The 21,599-nt window shown below is 38.8% G+C and overlaps 1 protein-coding gene across 5 annotated transcripts in view; it reads right to left on the bottom strand.

Annotated features, from left to right (window-relative positions):
- LOC149818900 (transcriptional adapter ADA2-like) overlaps positions 1-21,599 on the bottom strand; it is a 137,095-nt gene that overhangs the window by 55,063 nt on the left and 60,433 nt on the right. For 4 of the 5 annotated variants that reach the window (XM_089984297.1, XM_089984299.1, XM_089984298.1 and 1 more), the window contains exons 4-9: positions 16,559-16,624; positions 16,273-16,398; positions 16,079-16,154; positions 872-935; positions 722-774; positions 486-632 (exon numbers count right to left, since the gene is read on the bottom strand). In XM_089984297.1, the coding sequence (XP_089840423.1) occupies positions 486-632; positions 722-774; positions 872-935; positions 16,079-16,154; positions 16,273-16,398; positions 16,559-16,624 (532 nt within the window). The remainder of the gene's footprint in view (positions 1-485; positions 633-721; positions 775-871; positions 936-16,078; positions 16,155-16,272; positions 16,399-16,558; positions 16,625-21,599) is intronic. The other variant, XM_089984300.1, reaches the window with a different exon arrangement.

The following is a 21,599-nucleotide window of genomic DNA, read 5'->3' on the forward strand; positions in this document are numbered from 1 at the left end:
TATTTTTTTTTTTTCTTGCAATAGGGTTGTGTTCGGCACAAATTTTAGTCAAGCAAATGCCCACAAGCACATTACTACATATGCCTCAATTGTACAAGGAGCTTTCATAGTAAAATGGCGATGTGCTGATTCCTTTTTCAGAAAATGCAACAAAACATATTGATAGACACAAACTAGGAAAAGGGAAAATGAAAAACTAAAGGAAAGAAGATGATTAACTAATAGTAAGGTCTATTTCTTATCTTGTTAAGTGTACAAAACTTTTGTCAACGAAAGTCAAATTTCAAACCTAGATGTATACAACTCCAAAGTAGTGAAAAAGATTGACACCAATGTGCACATCCAGCAATTGAAGTAGATTGGACTTAAAAAAAAATAGTATTCTCCAAAGAAACATGACTACTTTAATAGTTTAGTTATATGAATAAAACTCTGTTTGATGCCAGATCACCTTAATAATGCACAGAAAAGACAATGCAGCATACCTTCGGACGTTAACAGGCTTTCAATTTTGATTCCATCAGTATCCTTCAACTGTGACATACTTGATGCTTTCTTACCAGCACCAACAGCTGTTGAATTTGTGATGCTATAACTAGCACCAGTTATCTTGGCCTCTACAGTATCTACACCTGATGCGGAAGAGAGTAGCATTAGCATGGGAATTTGGTAATTCAAATATCCTCAAAACATTCTCCAAGAAGTATGAACTTCAACACACCTAGACCAGATGGTGAACGCCCAGGCTGAGCTTCTTTACCAGAACCTTCAGCCCTTCACAAGCAATTTCACAACAGTCAGCATGGTGAAATCTACAGTCATACCAAAATGCATAAATTCAAAAATATTTAATAATAAATGCATAATTTACTTGACTCTTGATGGAGAGAATGGAGACTCCTCCTTGGGGGTGGTATCCCCAAGCACTGAGAATCCTGCAATACGGTTTGACTTGCATTATTAACAAAGATATCCAAATAAAAACCTAGGACTTGCCAAGATGAAAATAAGTAGCCAAATTTTTTTCTTTCTATGGTGTCAAGTTTCTTTCTAAATCATAAGGTCACCTAGGACTTATATCACATGGATATGGGTGCAGATACAGAAATATGACCATATTTATGAAGTTTTCAACTAGCATATAAGGGGACACAATAGGGCGGTGTTTCATGTGACAGCCAACGGCTTCTGGATCTTTGATTTTACATGCAGGGTAATCTATGGTTGGAGTTTCCTGTTGGGTCATCATAAACTGCTTGTTTGTTGTTTTTATTATGATCACAAATCAGAGAGAGAGAGAGAGAAACAAACCTCAAATATTTTCCTACAATACAATAAACACTATCCATTTCTAGGAAATAAATACAGTAATTTGTGTGATGATACATTATTACAATACCATCAAAATAAAGCCTTGAAGAACTCTACACACATGCACGCCAAGAGAGAGAGAGAGAGAAGTCCCATTTTCACAGATAAGAAATATAGCATTGACAAAGACTGCACTCTAGTATTTTTCTATCAGACCTACAAATCAGGTATTACTGCAGTTCAAACAACAAAATTTGTAGACATAATAAGGTTCACACTAAAATATGGTCAATGCTTCCAAAAAGCATGCAATGGAATGGGTTGCAAAGGGGCTGTTCGAAATTCTCTCAATAACAAAGTTTAAAAACCCACTGGGTTTGACTGTTAACTCAGATGAGCTAACCCAGATAATAGGGGAGTCAATCGATAGGATCCGGATCTCACCTTGGGTGCTGGTACCAGATCTGGACCCAGGTCTGATTTGGACCCACCATAAGAAAAAACATACTTGGGTCCTAAAAGGATTACATGAACCAGATCCAGTCCATACCCAGTAAAAGAATATTTTTTATTTTTTTGCATTGAAAAAATGCAGATCTTAATTGGAAGTTGGGTCAGACCCAGGTCCATTATGGAATTTCACAAACCATACTCCACTCCATATACTAATCGGACCTTTTAGGTCTGACCCGGATTCTAGTTGAACCTCCTTTATCACCAAACCTTGACCTTATCGGGTTCGGTATGGGTCGGGTCTGGGTAAAACCAGAGGCTGTTGATACCTCACACCTCTACCAGACAAGCAACCCAATGAATGACCCGAAAATCATACAAGGGTAGATGGAATCATAGTTGACTCAATCATGTCAACCAAGTATTAGGATGACTAAGTCAAATGTTGACTTGGCCAAGCGTAATATGCATATAGATATATATTGAAAATATGATTAACAAAAAATTGCAAAATGATGTTTGAACAAAAAATTGCAAAATGATGATTACACGTTTATTCATGTCTGGCCGACCCATGTACATGAATCTAATCATGTACATGGATTCAGACCAGCTATTGATATGGTGATACATGAGTGGCCGATCCATGTACATGAATCCGATCATGTACATGGATCAGCCCAGCTATGGTTATGTTAATTTATGACAGGCGGATCCATGTACATGGATCAAACCAACTGATGTAATTTATTTTCTGACCAGCCTCTGATTATGATGGTGTTGGTCGATCCATGTACATGAATCTGATCCGTGAATCGCATATTTCTTGATCGATACATGTACATGATTCTGATCATGTACATGAACCGGACCAGCTGTGGATAGTTTTCTGGTAGTCAATACATGTACATGAATCTGATCATGTACATGAACCTGACCACCACATTCATATTTTCTGTTTTTCCAATTTGTGCATATGAATTGAGCATGTACATAAATCTAATTGGCACTTGAAAAACTTCTGGATAGTCGATTTATGTACATGAAGATGATCATGTACATGAATCTGATCAGAATATGTATTTCCTGATTTGGTACATGAATCTGATCCTAAACTGATCAGTTTGTAATTGTGCATATCATACGCATCAATCTAAAATTAATTAGATGTTTGCATGACTGTGATCATATGCATGTTTGGTTGACTATATGCATGAAATTGATCATAAACAGTGTGGTCTGCAAGCATTGTATTCGCATGTGTATGTATTTTTTTTGTGTTTTGAATGTGCATTGTGAACATGTTTGAAAACTGTGTATTTCATGTTCACTGAAATTTTGCAATTTGCATAAATTACTTGTTGAGATATGTCAGTGGTTATCTGTGAACCTCTGCGGGCCTATGTAGGCCATGAGCATGTGTTGCTCCAATGCCATTGATTGTTTATGTATTGCAAAATGAATTATGGAAATTATTGATTTTTCAAATTTAATTACACTGCTAAATTATGAGGTTCGGGCTCGAAATTGTTTTTGCATGTGGATTTGCAAAACGGTTCGTGTGTAAAGAACTTGAAATTTATTTGAAATGGTAAAAAAAACTAAAATCGTGTAATTAATCTCTTCTTAAATGTCCCTTCCACAGTGTAGGAATCTTGGATGGCAGTCATGGAGGGTCGTGAGGATACTAAAACTCCATGTGAAAATTGTGCCCCATAACCCGATGTGTGGTTCACCTCCCAGCCACGATTTTAGGGAACTTTCAACCACTTTACTTGAGGGTGGTGTTGTTGACTCAGTTATAGTTATTGGTATACCAAGAAAGTGGCATCAATGGTTTAAGATTTTCATTGATGTCCCGGCATTAGGTGAGGATTCGTAATGTTCCGATGGAAGGTGAGGATTACTAATATCGATCGAGAAACAAGTGTGGAACCCAGTTGTAATAAACAAAAAAAAATTGTTGGATCGGGTCGGATCCAGTTTTGGACCCGACCCGGATCCAAAGGGGGGACAGGCGGTCGGGCACCCCGACCGTCTCTCCCGTGCCTTTTAAGGTCGAGGCAAGGGAGGTGAGGGAGGTTCACGAAACCCCTCCCTCGCTGTCTCTCTCCCGCACCGCCTCTCGGTCTCTCTCCCCTGATTGACTCTCTCGTCTCTACACCCTCTGGAGACCCCTGTCAACCCGACGTCGACGTTGCCGCCACCTGCAACCTCCCTCCAACACCAACGATGCCGCCGCCGGCGAACACCAGGTACGCACCTCCCCCTCTTTCGTTCGCCACTCTCTCTCTCTCCTCTCTACCTCTCCTGTCTCTTCTCTCCCTCACCTCTCTGTGTGGCCACGGGAGCGGTCAAACCCCCTCCTTGTGCCCCCTTTTAGCAGGGGAGGGGCACAACACCCCTCCCTGCTCCCCGTTACGGTAGGGGAGGGGGGTTGAGCCTCCTCCCTTCTCTCGTTACGGCAGGGGAGGGGCTGAGCCCCCTCCTTGCTTCTGTTACGGTAGGGGAGGGGACGAGCCCCTCCTCCCTGTCCCCTTTTTGATGTGCCAGCAGGGGCCGATGGCCCCTGCCTTTTTGTCTGCCAGCAAGGGCCATCGGCCCCTGCCTTCTTGTCTGCCAGCAGGGGCCGATGGCCCCTGCCTTTTTGTTGTGCCAGCAGGGGCCATCGGCCCCTGCCTTTTTGTTGTGCCAGCAGGGGCCATCGGCCCCTGCCTTTTTGTTTGCCAGCAGGGGCCGATGGCCCCTGCCTTCTTGTCTGACAGCAGAGGCCGATGGCCCCTACCTTTTTGTTATGCCAGCAGGGACCATCGGCCCCTGCCTTTTTGTTTGCCAGTAGGGGCCATCGGCCCCTGCCCTTTGTGCGCGAGCCTATACCCTTGGCCCGGGAAATCTTTGGAAGCTACATCGTGATGGGGATAGATCATTACAATTGTTGGTCTCCAACGAGGAATTCCTAGTAAGCGTGAGTCATCTGCTCGCATTGACTACATCCCTCTTTTGGCAGCAAGGGTCATTTGGCCCTGCCCCATCCTTTCTTTTTTCAAGGCAATTGGGACGGTTGGCCCCAACCCTATTTATCGGAGAAGTCGAGCCTTCTCCTTGCTTTTGCTTTTGTCTAAGTTGCATGTTAATATCGCATATTTGCAGCTACGACGGATCTCACTCGCGCTCCGCGACCCGAGCCGTCAATCGTGTACGTCGACAGACGTCAACAAGCTTGCAACTCTCAAAGGTAGGGGAAGATTGCACATAAGACTTGGACAATTGAATTGAGTTCAATTAACTAAAAAAGACAATTAAATAAATATATATGCATATATATATCATATATATTTATACGAGTACGCATTTAACTCAAAGACGTGGTTTCGCGATCATTGTCCTTTACTTTGTCGTTGCGCATCGCGCACAGGTTTTGTGTTGCACTCCTGTTTACAGTTCCTTTACTTTGTCGTTGCGCATCGTGCAAAGGTTCTGCGTTGCACTCCTGCTTACAGTTTTTACTTGTCGTCGCGCGTTGTGCGAGGGTTTGCGTTGCACTTCTGCTTACCGCCTTTACTTTGTCGTAGCACCTAGGCTCTTGCTTTTGCATATGTGTTGGTATTGCCTTGCTTTTGCAAATGACGTGCAGGTTCTTGCTCTTTGTGTATGCCTTAAAGGCATTCTCGTGGAGGATGCAAGAGACATCTATCACTCACTCTTGCGACAAGAGTTCAGTTGGGAGCTGGCAATACACCTCTGTTTAAGGAGAGGGATACCTCGCAAGGATCCTGGCTCTTCGTGTGCACAGTCCTGCAGAGTCGACTTGAGATTTTAGGGAGCTGCGCAAAGGCATCAAAAACTGCTCCAAATCGAAGCATTTAGAAGGATTTGACTGGCCGGTTCTGCTCGCCCTTTTGGCATATCTCGGGTGCTCCCGAATTGGGGGTTCGAGCGAAATTCTTAGCGGGTGTCCTGTTGAGAAACCCGTATCCCGTCTATCGAGGCCGGTATCGAGTCATGCGAGGCATGTAGATACCCCGATAGCGGATGTGATTCGAGATAGTCACATGTATAATGTTGGCACAAGGTACTGTTGTTTCAAAAGATAGAGTAAAGTTGATAAACTTTACATCTTTGTGAAACACTCCTGTTAAGGCTTCTATTGAGGAGCTATACCCCCTTCATCCTAGAGTACTTGTAGTCGTGTACGACACGTCTAGTACTGCGATGATCGGATGAGACGGTCGTGCGACCTCGAACAGCGCTAAATGCAAAATGTTGTAATCACATAAATGGCCTCACATTCGCCTTCACAGGGAAGATGCTCGAGTGGTTTAAAGACCACAGCATAGAATGGGTCGTTAGTTAAGCAACCCTTAACGCACCCGTTTGCTTCTGGTTGTCTGTCAAGGGAGCGGACAGATCGGTACAAAAACTCCAATAGACAGGTTGTTGACAACCACCCCACGGGCAAAGATCTGGCCTCCCCAGTCATTGGAGTTAGGGGATAGGGGCTACACAAGTTAGCTCAACACTTCTGCAGAAGTTGGATGTATCTGTGGCACTGCTTTTCAGCCTCTGGGGAATCCTCTCTCGGCTAATGTCGTCCCTTTTGGAGCGGACTCAACTAGCTATTCGGGTTATTGAAAATACATAGAATAACAGACGCCCGAACTAGTCTCAGTTGTTTCTACGTTTTGCCTGCGCGTACCCGCAGGCCAGTAATTATCGAAACATAAGGTCTGTTCACACTGGTCGTGGGTCGTGAGATTCGCTTGCACTACGGATTCGCTTGCACTACTGATTCACTTGCACTACTGTTTCGCTTGCACTACTGTTTCGCTTGCACTACTGCTTCGCTTGCTTGCTCGATAGTTTAGTATGCTACTCGTTGAACTGTGCACGCCTGTCAAGGCGTTACTCTAGTTGGTTAAACTGTTTACGCAGTTCTTTGCGGAGTAATAAGGAGTTTCTCATACTAGTTAAATGCTTATAATAATAGCATTATACCAGTTGCTACATATTAGCATGTGACTTGCTTTATCCCTTGGTCGAACTGTTTGGTGCTTATTGTAGCGTAGCACTTGTTGACTTGCATCTCTTATGATTGATATGATTGCATACAGCTCGTAATCTACGAACTGGTGGCAACTAGGATTGATGTGGTCGCTTGTCTTATAAGCTGCTTACATATTGTGATATAATTGTTGCCGTATGATTGCTTATGAATGGCTTGTGATGTAATGGTTTATGCCTTACAATTAATTTAATTACTTGTCGATGGACTGAGCCATTTTATGGTAATTATATGTTTTACGACCATTGTTATGAGTGCTTGTCTTATTCAGTTGTTTTGTTTGGCTGACGGGTAGAGTTAGTTACCCTTCGCCCATAGAATCAACTGAATTTCCATATCTGCGCGTTCTCATGTGTCGTTTACACATGCTTTGAGGGCCTATTTGAGGATTGTAATATTCCTTGTGGCAATCATACGATGCGTAGGATTATATGCTTCTGCGTGGAGTGATACGATGCATATTGCTGATATGCATGCTTGTGCCCATATTGTGGCTACTAACATCGAGAGCAGCCAATTGTTCCGAGCAGTCGATTGTATAGATGCATGTATCACCGAGTAGGGTGTTTGTCGAGCACCTGATCTCCAAAGGATTATCTGCAAGGGCGTGTATGATCAAGACCAGGTACCCAGCTAGAGTGGTAGATTCTCTGTGAGGATGTACACTGTCCACGAACGGATAGCCGCGAAGACGGTGAACTCCTGTGAGGAAGTGTATGGTCCAAGACCAGGTATACCATCTAGGGCGAAACTCCTTGTGAGGTTATACATTTCCCATACCAGGTGATCCGGCGTTGATCTTGTTGTTTGTATTAGTGGCTATCGACCCTGAGAGCGGTCATTTGTGTTGATGCGTGTATCGCAATGAATTTCATTGGATATGGCATTTGTTGGGGACCCGCTTCCCAAAGGGTTCGCTGTGAGGGTATGTATGATCAAGATCAGGTGACCCAGCTAGAGCGGTAAAATCTTTGTGAGGATGTACACTGTCCACGAACGGGTAGCCGCAAAGACGGTGAACTCCTGTGAGGAAGTGTATGGTCCAAGACCAAGTATACCCTCTAGGGCGGTAATTCCTTGTCAGGTCGTATATCTCCCAGACCGAGCGATCCGATGTGGATCTTGTGTTTTTGCTTACCATAGAAAGTTATGGTGAGCTGTGACGATCTTCTGAGATTGTTTGTGATAGCCAACTATGAATTCATAGTTTCGACTTTTTGTTTTAGCATGATTATATGCTTGACTCAGGTGTGAGAATCAGATCGTTAGCGATTTGAGTTAGTGATCATGTTTTGGACCTTCTACAAAATGGTGAGCTTTTCTGAGAAAGTATGACGCCTTAGTGCGTCATAACCGGTGACGATTAGCCGCGTAAGACTTTGAGAGATGAGGATAGATTAAGGTCGTTCAGGACAAAGCGTTGGTTAGAAGTAGTGAGTGACAAACTATGTCCTGGTGGTGATTAGATGCAGAGACCTCGTTCTAGAAACGAGGACAAGCTTGTTGCGTAGTAGTTCTCAGCTTACGATCAAATGGATCGTATGCTGCGTTGGTCAGTTGCACTGCTTACTTGCTTTGAACTGCTTACTTGCGTTGAACTGCTTACTTGCTTTGAACTGCTTACTTGCCTTGAACTGCTTATTGTTTGCCCTGCTTACGCGCTTGCACTCCTTACTCGCTTGTACTGCTGACTCGCTTGTATTACTTACATGTTTGCACTATTCACCTGCTCGCATTGCTTACCTGTTTAACTGCATATCTGCTTTAAACTGTGTAACATACTGAATTAAATGTACTTAATTCAGTTTCCTGTTAGCCTCTCTTGTGCACCTACTAGTTTTTCGCGAAACTAACCCATTCTATGGGTACAGGTGATGATTAGGTACACTACGGGCGATGGCGCGATTGCAAGATGGCTTCAAGACTTCTTCTTCCTGCTCTTAGCTCGCGTCCTGGACGCTTGGGTTTGTATCGGATTTCCCTTAGGATATCCGAATCTTGTGAATTTTGGTTCTTTTAGCTAACGTGTCCAAAGTGTTCAGCTTGCCTTATGATTTATCAAAAGAAAATCTTCTGCTGATTTCATAAACAAACTCTGAAGGAAAGAGATATTTCTAGTCTCTTGCCTGTTTTTCTGAAAAGGTTCGCAAGTTTGAAATTTGAGGCGTTACACAGTAATTAAAATACAAATTGTGTATTATGTCAAGACTGAAAACCTAATTTGAACTTCGGGAATTGTGCCCATTTTGAGTATCTGCAGGTTTAAGTGTAATACCCAACAATTTTTCAGAGATTTTTATTTGAATATAAATATCTAAGGTAATGAATATTTTTGGCAACCTTTTTATGATTTTTGAATACACGATTGTGACCGCATTTAAATTCTGAAAAGAACGCAAGTGATTTTGTCAAAATTGAGGCTCGTAAGCTCGCAAAACAAGCCTGACAACCTCAAGGGAAAAATCATAATTTTAAAGGTCAATTTTTTAGGTTTTGAACACTTGGTTGCATTCGTAGCGAAAATCCAAGAAGAACTATTCTGATTTCATCAAAATCAGAGTTGTGACGCGCCCGGAACGCTCCCGACAAGTTTCAGGGGCATAGTTTTGAATTAAATTCAGGAACATTTTTTTACCCTAGGGTCATAGGCATCCAAGCCCATGTTGACTGGCAGTCAACTCTGTTTGAAAACTTCTTATACATACGTGAATATATATATATATAGACTCTTAGTTATATTAACTAAAAGGGACTTAGTTAATGTTACTAAAGGCCAAACTAGTCCAGTTCAGCTAACTAAAATGGCTGGGCTTGGAACCTTGGGTTGGATCACACTAAGTCCAACCCAAGGCCCATTTTAGGTCAAACAAGAGGAGCCCACTGTTTTGGGCCTCTTGTTTTAAGAACTTCATCAAGTGTAACATAATGTTACACTTGGAGGGCTGACAACACCACAGCCCCTCCCCCAACCTATATAAGTCCCCCTTCTTCCCCCCTTCTCATTCACCAGCTCTCTCTTACACTCCTCTCACTTCTCCACTTCCTCCCTCTTCCATTTCAGCTTCTCCCCTCCCTCACCACCATGCTTGGTGGCTGCCCCAGCCACCTCCAATCCCAACTGCACCTTACCATCACCCGACCTACACCCCAGCTGAACCGGCCTTTAAGTCCGCTACACCCAGTCCAAACCAAGCTCACCGAACCCAGCTTGTTTTTTTTTACCAAACCCGACGCTCCATTCTGTCCAAACGTCTCCCTCTACCGAACCTGGTCTTGCCCCAAAAACCTAACCTGGTTCACCTATTGGCCAAACCAGTTCTCTCTTTCACTCGTTGACCCGGCTCTCTCTAACTGTTCTTTTCAAGCAACTCGGTCCAGTCATTTTCTTCGCTACCTCAACTCTATTCGACACAACCGCAATGCGATCCGATTCATCTTCATGCATCAAAGATTATATTGGAGGAAAAATTCGCCCGGGACTTTTGGAAATTTTTTCCTCTCTTACCAACATTATTTACGAGGTAAGCTCTATCCAAATGCGTGTGGATTCTGAATATTTAAATATATTTTGGAAGCATACATGTTCACTTATATTACGCATGGCGTATTCATTTTGTCTCATGAATATAATATATATACGTATTGGATTTCGAATAAAGTAGTTTTGATGTGTCATACTTCGAATAAAACAAATATATTTCAAATAAAATAATAAGTTTTGGTACATATTGATCATGCATATTTTACTCATATTTTTATAGATTCTTATGCATGATCATGTGCATACTTAATGTTTAAATGCCCATGTTTAGTTGTTTTACGTGTGTTTTCTGGTAGGGAAGCTCTGGTTCGAATTTTATAAAAATTGGAGCTAAAACGAGTAATCTGGAGCAGTTTGAAGGTATTCGGATCAAATCACGAGGTAAGTACCAGTCAAAATCCAAATTTTGAGATTTGATCCGTTTTTAGAAAGCCTAAAATACCTAAACACCCCTAGTGGGGCATCAACCACTTTTTAGAATTAGTGTAAGTTCTAACATTGTTTTAAAAAAATAGTTGTTAAGTTGAGGTGTTTTGTAATTTTGAAAAAATAAAGCCTTTCTTTAATAATTTTTCAAAACTACCCATCTAACCCTAGAATAACCTATTTAAACTTCATTGGGACGTGTGAGAGGCATCTTTGCCTCCTTGGAATTGCCGCCCCCTCCTTCATCTTCCCCCTTCTTACCCAAGGCCCTACCTCGATTGTGGTGCCATCAACGCCTCCTCTCCAATCTAGATGTTGCCATGATGTTGGCCAAACCCTTCTTTCTCTCTAGCCGGTATCCTCTTTTCTCCCGCACACTTCTCCCATATCCATTGCTCGGCAAAGAAGGCCACACGCGATCGAGAGAATGGTGAACCTTGCGGATTTGAACTCGGAAGGAAGGCAGCCATGTGCGTGAATAGGTACGGACCGCTCTCTTCTCCCCCAAGCTCCTCGGAGATGCTGAAAGGTATGCTCTTTCCTACCTCCTCTTTAGCTTAGGTGCATATAGATTAGGGATTTTTTTAGCATTTATTTCAGCATTAAAAATCAATTTTTATTTTTGTTAAAACCTGTTTTTGAAAACCGGCAGCTAGGGCAGGCAGTCGGCCCAACCCAATCTGCCGGCCAGACCTGATCAGCCACAAACAGTCGGCCAGACCTGTTTGTGTTGAATTTTTTGATTAGTTTTAGTGGTCGATTATTAACTTTGCTAATTTTTTTATATTAGGTTAGCATGTTAGTTAGTGGTCAGCATGTTAGGGTAACGGTTTTGCAAAAGATTCATGCGAGTTTGAGGATAAGAATCTGGTTTTGAGCAGATTTCATAAAATCGAGCTTTACATGTTTGAAATCGATTTTTGGCAAAACCGTGTCCTAGTCTTTTCCTAGTTAAAGTCTTTCTTTTGTTAGATTTAGTTGCAGCAATATGTCATAATTAGATTTATTTCAATTATTTGTTTTATTGAGACTAACCGTAGATAGATTAGATAGTCTAGTTCATCTTTGTTTTTGTGCTCGTTTCGTGTTTTGCAGGTGGTGTCGTGAGCTGATTGAGTTTAGGTGGGCATTAGGTCAATTATTTATTTTGAGTTGTATTAATTTTTATTTTCGCTCGAACATTTGTAATAGGTTTGATTGTGCATTTGTTTATTTCTAAGGCAATAAAGAATGTGTTTTTTTAAAGTACAAGGTTTTGACCCGTTTTCCTGTGTTTGACCCAAACTTCACCACTAGTATGAGCGAGTTATTTATAATTTGATGCATGGTTTACACTGACAATTTTTCATTGAAAATATCTTTTGAAAACACTTTTAAGAAAAGTTGCATCACGTATCCTACTTGAAATAAAATAATCATACTTCAAATAAAATAATAGTTTTTATACGTACCATACTTTGAGGAAAAGGATTATATCTCAAATAAAATAATAAAATAGTAGTTTTTGGTACACATCATACTCTGAAAAAAATATTATAAAGATGCATGCATATATTTTGAATAAAATAATACTTTTCACTTATATTTCGCTTTGCAAAGATAAAATATTAGAAGCGTGCATAAAACAACGTGCATATTTGCTTAGCTCAAAAATAGAGCTTTGGGATCAGAGAATCCTATTGACAATAGAATAGTCCACTCCAAATAAAAAAAGGAAAAGACCAAAGTTCTAGAGAGCTTTTAGGTACACAGTAGTATGTAGAGTATACTTTCGTTCTGGGATTGGCTCGTGTATGAGCTTAAAATAAATTAACTTCCAAAGTGCGAAACAAAACACTATCTGATAAGTAAAACATGCCTACACACAAAACTTAAGATATTGATTTGCCACATTGACGAAATGCTCGTAAATCCAAAGCAAGTACTGATTGGGTCGGGTACACATACTGGACTCTAGTTATTACCCAAAAAATGAGTACTTAGATTACTAAACTCTCATTCTGGCCTACACAGTGTAAGGCACTTAAAATAATCTTTGTAATAAAGATAGCCCTTCTGACTCATTCTGTTCTGATCTCTACCTTGGAGAAAGTTGATGGTACAACCTTGAGTGATTCTGTTCTAATTTTTGGGAGCGAGGCGTTACAGTGGTCTTCACTCACTCGTAGGTCTACGGAGGTCGAGGCTATCCATGTGTCCTAGGTGATAGATCCCCAACTACTACATTAGTCCAAGATGTATCACACTTTTTGTTATGTCTTAACAGTGATTCTCCCTGTCACGAACCACATGCTTTGGGTCCACTACAGCTGAAATACCTTAGTTGTTTGCGATGGTCTTCCCCCACATACCAGGGTGGATGGTTAATTATCGAAACAAAGATCCTTTTTAATCATAGTTTAAAATAAAAATATGCCCTAATTATGCAAACGGTTATGTTTTGTATACTGTCTTACTTTTCAGTAAAAATGTTTTATTTGAATTGACTGAATATGTTTAATATTCTGAATTACCGGAATTGGTATAGACGTACCAGAGTGTCAAAAATCTGACCCTTTAATGGGTTTTTATTCAAGTACAGGTCAGTGAGTGCAACGAGACAGGAGCGACATCGAGGAACTAGTACTCTCCGGAGAATCCAAGGACCAGCTTGGGACTTTTCTTCATAATATTTTGTATTCCCAAGTTTTGAACTATCTGTACATTTTGCCAAAAATGATGTAAATAATATTTTGGTTTTCACTCTGATAATAGCTTTGTCTTATTTCACCCTTGTGGCTCACTCAAAATTTTTGAAACCAGACTCAATATTAAATCATTTTTTGTTGTCAATATTTAAAAAAAATCAAAATTTTCGGTAAATTTTTGGGTTTTAAATTTTGAAGTATCACATTAAGGAAAAGTGAAAAGCAAAAGCAACTCTGATAAATAACTTAATAAGTTATTCATGCATATGCATTATCAAGCATATCTTACTGTTCAACTTTAGTTCATGCATCTATGCACATTTGGCTTTGCATGATATTTGATTGAATGCTTGAATAGTAAAATAATTGTGGTAAGATTATTGCTTGTGATATTCCTGTGAAATTTATGCATGAATTTGTTTATTATTTTCTTTACTGTTGAATTTTAAGAATTCGTACGAGTAATTCGGTTCTTACTCATTTTCTTAAAACAATTTACAGGCACAGATGCTCAGTGATGTCTTGGACTGGCTAGCTAGAGGATACGAGACTTGTGATGGTGTTTGGGTTCTGACCAGATGGTGTGATCTTGATATAGCCAATTTGATATTCTTAGACTTTTGGACTTTTAATTAATTAATGAAGTTGATTTGTTACTTCAACTTGATTTAATGCATGGAATGGTTTGTAGATTGGTAATATTAAATATGTGATGTACCCGGGGTCCTGAGGAGGTTTTCCGCAATTGTTTTAAAAAAAATTTACTATTTTTCGAGGGTCAGTTGGGGTCGTTACAGTTAATTTTTTCAAGGCTCATACATGTGTGTATATATATACGATTAGGCGTAATAGTGGATGCCCAATCATCAAACAAGATATCGAACGCACTTGGAGCATCCGATTTTGCGTGAAATCATGCAAAATTTGTATTTAGCAATAGTTCTTGACTATCGGTAAAGACTTATTTTGCGCAACAAAGAAGGTGTGTCGCTGATCGAGCATGCGATCAGTAGCACTCCTTTGTCCAGTAACAGTGGACAAAAAAACCATCAATTGTTATGGCCATATATATATATATGGGAACATGCTAAACGGCCACGGTACTAAATGAAACACGCTAATGGATTTTTGGTGTCTTTTTCAAAATTCCAACCCCATAGATGTGTTTAGCATGATTGATTTACTAGAAATTTACACTTGGATCATGCATTTTGGATGGAAAAATGGTATTTGGAGCCTTAAAATTTTATGAAATTTGTAGGTTGTTGATTCTTCAAACCTTATAAAATCCTATCCATGCAATAGAGTCAAATGCTCCAGGAAGTAATTCTTATAAAAACAAGCATATAGATTACATTTGTATGGTCTAAATTTTGACAAAAACAATGGAAATCCAATAGCATGTTTGATTTAGCACCGTGCCCATTTAGTAGGTCTCTCTCTCTCTCTCTCTCTCTCTCTCTCTCTCTCTCTCTCTCTCTCTCTCTCTCTCTCTCTCTCTCTCTCTCTCTCTCTCTCTCTCTCTCTCGTGCATGCGCGCGCCATTACCTACAAACACCTTTTTTCATTTAAAAAATGTTGTTTTTCATGTAACCAACCTTACATATGTGATCTATGTGGTTTGTTTAGTGGGAATTGGCTTTTGAATCATCCGATTACGACACGTAGGCAGGTTTTTATAAGCCTTCAAAAATCAACGGCATACAATGTGTGACGCTTTCCCGGGCCATAAAATATTGTTTTCATTGAAAAAAGTTTATCCAAAAACCAGTTCCTACTAACATGCTAACTATATCCATGAGGTCAGATTGGATCAAAACAACTTGCACTTGAGAGATCCAAAGGCATTTGTACAAAATAATGGCATTACTAAAACATTACCCTATATATATAGGGAAAATATAAGTAGTTTTGTACCATGATACCATACGGTGTGGTACACACCCTTATTTGTATGAATCTAGCCACCAAAATGGTAGATCTAACCATACAGATTTGTTTAGCATGGTTCACCTACTATATTAGGTGTTATCATGTCTAATATGTTGTAAGATCCTATTTTTATGATAATGAAAATATCTATCCGATCTTGAACAACAAGGTTTTATGCAGCTCATGTTCGCTTCAGTTTCCAGATATGCTATGTTCTAACTGGTTTACAGTAAATATTATCATTCCAGATTTAGGTATCCATCGGAAATGTCCATCTCCTGATACTTCCTACCACTATTTTGGTAAAGGTGGAAAATTTTCCTTTCTCCATATATTTGAATTCATAGTTGCAAAATGCTTATTTTCTTTTTTTTACACATTCTTCCTTAAGCTTCAAAGCTACTTTAATCACTTTAATTCAAATAGTAAAACCATTTTTTTGCTCAATAAAAGGATTATGCAACACTCAACGGATTTTAAATAAACAAATGCAACTGTGAATCCTGACCACAACTCAGGTCAGCTTGTTGCCCAATATATATCTAAAAAGGCAAAAATCAAAGTTTATGGCCTTCATGTGTATCTAAGTTGATTGTCAAAATTATTAAACAAAAGAATTATCGAAATTTAACAATTCCAAGAATTATGAGGATAATCATAACAAACCTTTCTTGCCATCATCATGTACTTTTGCCATAGCAAGAAGTTCCTTCCTATTCTTTCCAATAACATGTGACATGTCCTAGAAATGAATAACAAAGATATCAGATTAAACTAGTTGAAACTGTATGGACAGAAACAAGACATATGCCATCCATCATCTGAAAATGTTATACAAGAAAAGGAAAAAAGGAGGTTACTGGGAGGGGGAAGCATGGTGAGTTAATGTATGTTGTATTATAGTGATCGATACACTGTGTCTTGGTCTTTGTACCAACGTGCTCAGCAACTTCTGCCCAGTTCCCTAATCCATACATTTCAATTCCCTGGAATAAATAATTTGTTTCATAGGCTATCAGTTATCCAAGCACCTAGGTACATACAGCTTCGCCAAATTACAATCAAGAAGATATTGGAAAGGCAGGCAGACAGCAACCAATTCTTGAATAGTTTGCAAAATAACCAAGCAAAATATTAGAGCCATACCTCCAACAATAATATCTCTTCATCTGCATTCCAATCTGGACAAATCAAGGGAAAAGACAAATTGTCCTGCTCATGAACGTTAAGCAGAAGTGTTAACACTAGGTTATCTCCAAAAGTACTTGCATACTAAGTAGTTTAAAGCACTAGTCAGCTCCTAGGCACCAGCCCTCTAAAAGGCCTAATCAGTGCCTAGGTGGAACTGGTCAGCCTAGTTGGGACCAAAAAAAAGAAAAAAAATACAAAATTAAACAATTACAATAAATTATTAAAAATAATATTAAGTACATATTTAACATAGTTTATGAAGCTAAGCAACTAAAACTAAAATAAAAATCATGAATGAATCTAAACAAAACATAATTACATTTTTAACATTCAATTTCATCTAAACAAATATTTGTTTAGCTGTATCACCTAGAGATTCACAAAAGAGTAAAATTATTTAAAAGCAACATATAAAAAACATAAAAATATTGAAAAACTTAAATATTTCAAAATACTCAAACATTAAGTTTGAGTATTAATTAGAAAGATACCTAAGTTCTGGAAAATTTTAAAAATGCACCTAAAAAATATTGTGGATAACTAAAAAGGCCCAAGAGTTTACTACCATCAAGTTTGCTGTTGAATGTGATGTAAAATTACCATTTTATCCTCAATATCATATTTTGAGAAATGCAGCTAAAAAAGAGGACAGGTGTCTTTGAATGTGCATAGCAATGGACGCCCTTTCTGTTGGATGCCATCGAACGTGTGTAGCAATGGACGCCCTTTCCATTGGATGTCATCGAACATGCACCGCACATTGATTTGCTGCAGAAAAGCCCCTTTAGTGGGCACGCAGTTGTCCGATGTGGGCATCCACTATTACGCCCATCTTTGTGTGTGCGTGTGTGTATATATATATATATATATATATATATATATATATATATATATATAGGGAGAGAGAGGGGGGGAGAGAGAGAACAGTCCATAAAGTGTGGACTGATTTTCAATTTCCCAAGCTATGTTTGATAAATCTGACCCTACAGATGTGTTCAACATGATCTATTTCATATGAATTGATTGTTGGAAAAAGCTTTTATGATGAAATATTATGATTTTATGAGCATAAAAATTATAAAAATTCTAGGCCATTGATTTTGAATCCTTATATAAACCAGTTCGCATGTTATAATCAGATGATTCAAAAGTTGATTCCTACTAAACAAACTATGTAGATCACACCTGTAAGGTTAGATTAAAAAAAACTATGAAAAAATGAAAATTTTAGACTGCCTAGACCCTCCTACCATTAGGAAGAATCAATCACTATATATAGTTATATACATATATATATATAGAGAGAGAGAGAGAGAGAAAAAAAATATATGGTCGTTTTGTACCATGATACCATACAGTGGTAAACTCTTGTTTGCATGGATCTAGCCATCAAAACAGTGGTAAACTCTTGTTTGCATGGATCTAGCCATCAAATGGTAAATCTAACCATACAGATGTGTTTAGCATTGTTTATTTACTATATTAGAAGGTTTTATCATGTTTAATACATCATAAGATTTTATTTTGGAGATGGTCAAAATCAACTGCTCACAATTCATGAAAGGGTAGTTTACAAATGGTATAAAACATCATATTTGAGTCATCTTTAACACATGAAAGTAATAAATAGAATATACTAAACATGATCCAACAGGTAGATTTTGTTTTTAGAGCTTAGATCTATGTAAATCAAGTGTGTCTATGGTGGTACAGTACCACCATAGAAGCACCCATATATATATATATATATATATATATATATATATATAGAGAGAGAGAGAGAGAGAGAGAGAGGTAATTTCTCTATGAGGAATTTTCTCATAGATATTTTCAAAAAGTGATTTTTCTCATAAAATTTGAGAAAATCTAGAAAGCTTTAAAATTTGAAAAAAATAAAAACAATAATAATAAACATAGAAAAATAATAAGTTTTTTGTTATTTTCATTGCAAAAAATATAAAGAAACAAGTTTTAGAAGATTTTAAAATATAAATGAAACCAAAAAATAGCAGAACTAAGCTTAAAAAATATATAAATAAAAATAAAAAAAACTTTAAAATATCACGATATTATTTTGATATTTTCATTTTAGCGATATCATGAAAATATCATGATATTTTGCTGAAATTATCGGCCTAGCTGAAAATGCCATTAATATCGCAATGTTTTCATAATATCAACGATATCGATGACTATATATATGAGATAGCATTTGCTACCCTCGTGGGAACACCCTAGTTGGAACTCATAGGGGAGGTTGTTTTGACCAAATCTGGCCTCATGGATGTGTTCAGTATGGTCAAAATAGTAGGAAGCAACCCTTGGATCTAAGTTTTTCAAAGTAAAAATATGTTTTTTTGAGGTTTGAAAATTTGATACATTGAATTTTCAACCCTCCTAAAATCATGGTCGATTTGCTAGGAAATGACACTTGGATCATGTTTTTTGGTTAAAAAACACAACTTTTTAAGGCTTGAATATTTACAAAAATTTTAGACAGTCAATTTTTAAAACTTATAAAAACCAGAGTTACCGGAAGCGCCTAGGCAAAAGGGGAAGCGCGCTTCCCCGAAGCGCGCTTCGGAAGCGCGAAACGTCGCGCTTCCGAAGCGTGAGGGGAAGCGTCCCCCTTTTTTGGGAAGCGCGCTTCCCTTTTATGGGAAGCGCGTCCCCCTTTTATGGGAAACGCGCTTCCCATAAATGGGAAGCGCGCTTCCCCCACGTTTCCCCCACGCTTCCCCCTCGCTTCCCCATTTTTTCGCTTCCCCTCGCTTCCGGTTCGCTTCCTAGGTCGTTTCCGAGACGGTTCGGAATTTTCTTCTAAGTGGTCCCACGCTTCCCCGCTTCCTAAATTTTTTAAAGTGCCTCGCTTCCCGCTCCCGCTTCCCGTATCGCTTCCCGCTCCCGCTTCCTCGACTGGTAACTCTGATAAAAACCCACTTACATGTAAAAATCAGATAATCCAAGAGTCAATTCCTATGAAATTAAGCATGTAGAACAAATCTATATTGTCAGATTTAAGGAAATCATGGAAAATCCCTTCAAAAACCTATAGGCTACCAGTACGCCCGAAAAGTTGTAGGCAGCTACCACCTACTATATATATACATACACACACACACACACACTTTTATTTATTTATTTATAACATAATGATTGATGTCAATCTCACTATAATATAAGCAAAGGTTTATCTTGGAAAACCAATGTTACCATTATTGTATTGTATCCTACGACAAGATACGCCATATTAATTGTATCAGCCATCAGAATGATAATTACTGCATCAAGGATCGCCAAGTTCCAATTATTGGGCTGTATCAGCCCATATCTTAGGATACGGTGATGTATCATACAATACACTGATTTTATTATTGTTTTTAACATGATTAACAAATTTAATCAGATTTGAATGCTTTTTTTTTATTTGTTGAGAGTAGGTGGTTTAAGTTTAAATGTAACGCCCCGAAATTTAACCCAAATTTTTAGGGATTTTTTTTTTTTTCAAGCGGAAACAACTAATAATTCTCGGGTTAAGCATTTCAGAACGATACAGGAAGGTAAAAGCAAACCACACCATTTATTTCCACTTCAATAATAATAAAATCCAACATCAGAGTTTTCACATTGAGTCTCAAAACAAAAATCTCAATCTGAAAGTAAGCAGAACCGCCAGGGAACAAATAGATCAAGTCTCGGTCAGCGCCTCATCCCGCATCGCTCATAGAACTACTCTTCTCCTGAAAATAATAGAAATTATAGGAATTAGACTACCACGTCTAAGTAGGAAAACTGTAATTATTCTTGCAAGTAGATCATGTGTCAAGTGTGATGTGGGTGTCGTCTTTGAATTACAGTCTAAACATAACCACATAAGGATTTCGATGCAATAGCAATCATAGACATATATCTGAATAGAAAGGTAGATTATGTAACAATTATACTTAAGCACAAGAAGCATTTTATGTAACTACAACAATTAAGTAAGGTATTAAGCAATTAAAGCAGAACTTACACTAACATGAACAACATCCATAATATGAATTCAATTAACTAATAAATACACAATTTAGGATGTCGTTTCATCATAAGCACCGAATATAAAACATGATGGAAGAGTAAGCAATTGTCTCTTTAATGACTCTCATACAGTGATACATAACTGTTCTAGTTAGTGTTTATCTTTTCTTATCCCGCGGGTACACACGGGCCAAGGCAACCATCACAGAAGAGAATGTCCGGGAGTATATTATTCAGGGTTGTTTTATTAACCCGAACATTCTAACTGTGACTGAAATCCCAAGGGAGCGGTCAGTGACCGAGAGAAACTCCCAAAGGCCAAAACCAAACCAGGATGCATCCCTAACTTCTGCAGGAGAAACAAAGAACTACCACCTAGGACAAATTGGTAATCTGGGTCCCCCAACTCCGAGGACTGGGGACCAACGAGTCACTTTAGCTCAAAACCAAAAATTATGTCCCCGGAGTTTTGTACCACTTACCCTCTCCAAGGTAAACCTGAATCTGAGTGAGTAAAACTTTTCATTTAGTTAACCTTTCAGGGTGTAGGGGCATTTTTTTTTTCAACCCCAATATTATCACTGTAGTAGATTCCCAACCTTAGTCATTTTACCCCAGTGTATGAATTAACCCCATCATTTTCCATATTGTTTTCATAAACTCACTCAGAGTGCTCCGGTGCCTTTAAACCGTTCAAGCACAGAAATTAATATTTAATTTTTCTTACCAGTATAATTAAGTCAAATCACGTACCTACATTAGGTACCTAACCCGTATCGCCCATTGAGCAAGGTTTTCCAAACAACCCCCCTCCTACTAGAAAGGGATAACCATGACTTACTTAATCATTTACCTATTTAGGTTATCACTAGATTATTTCCTTTCTATTCACAATGCTCCAAGGAAAGAAATTCACATACTCGGAGTACGGGCAATATACAATATCAATACCTAACATTTCTTTGGTATGTCTTAC

This window comes from Nuphar pumila, chromosome 13, assembly GCF_984573655.1.
Source record: "Nuphar pumila chromosome 13, dmNupPumi1.hap1.1, whole genome shotgun sequence".
Lineage (NCBI taxonomy): Eukaryota > Viridiplantae > Streptophyta > Magnoliopsida > Nymphaeales > Nymphaeaceae > Nuphar > Nuphar pumila.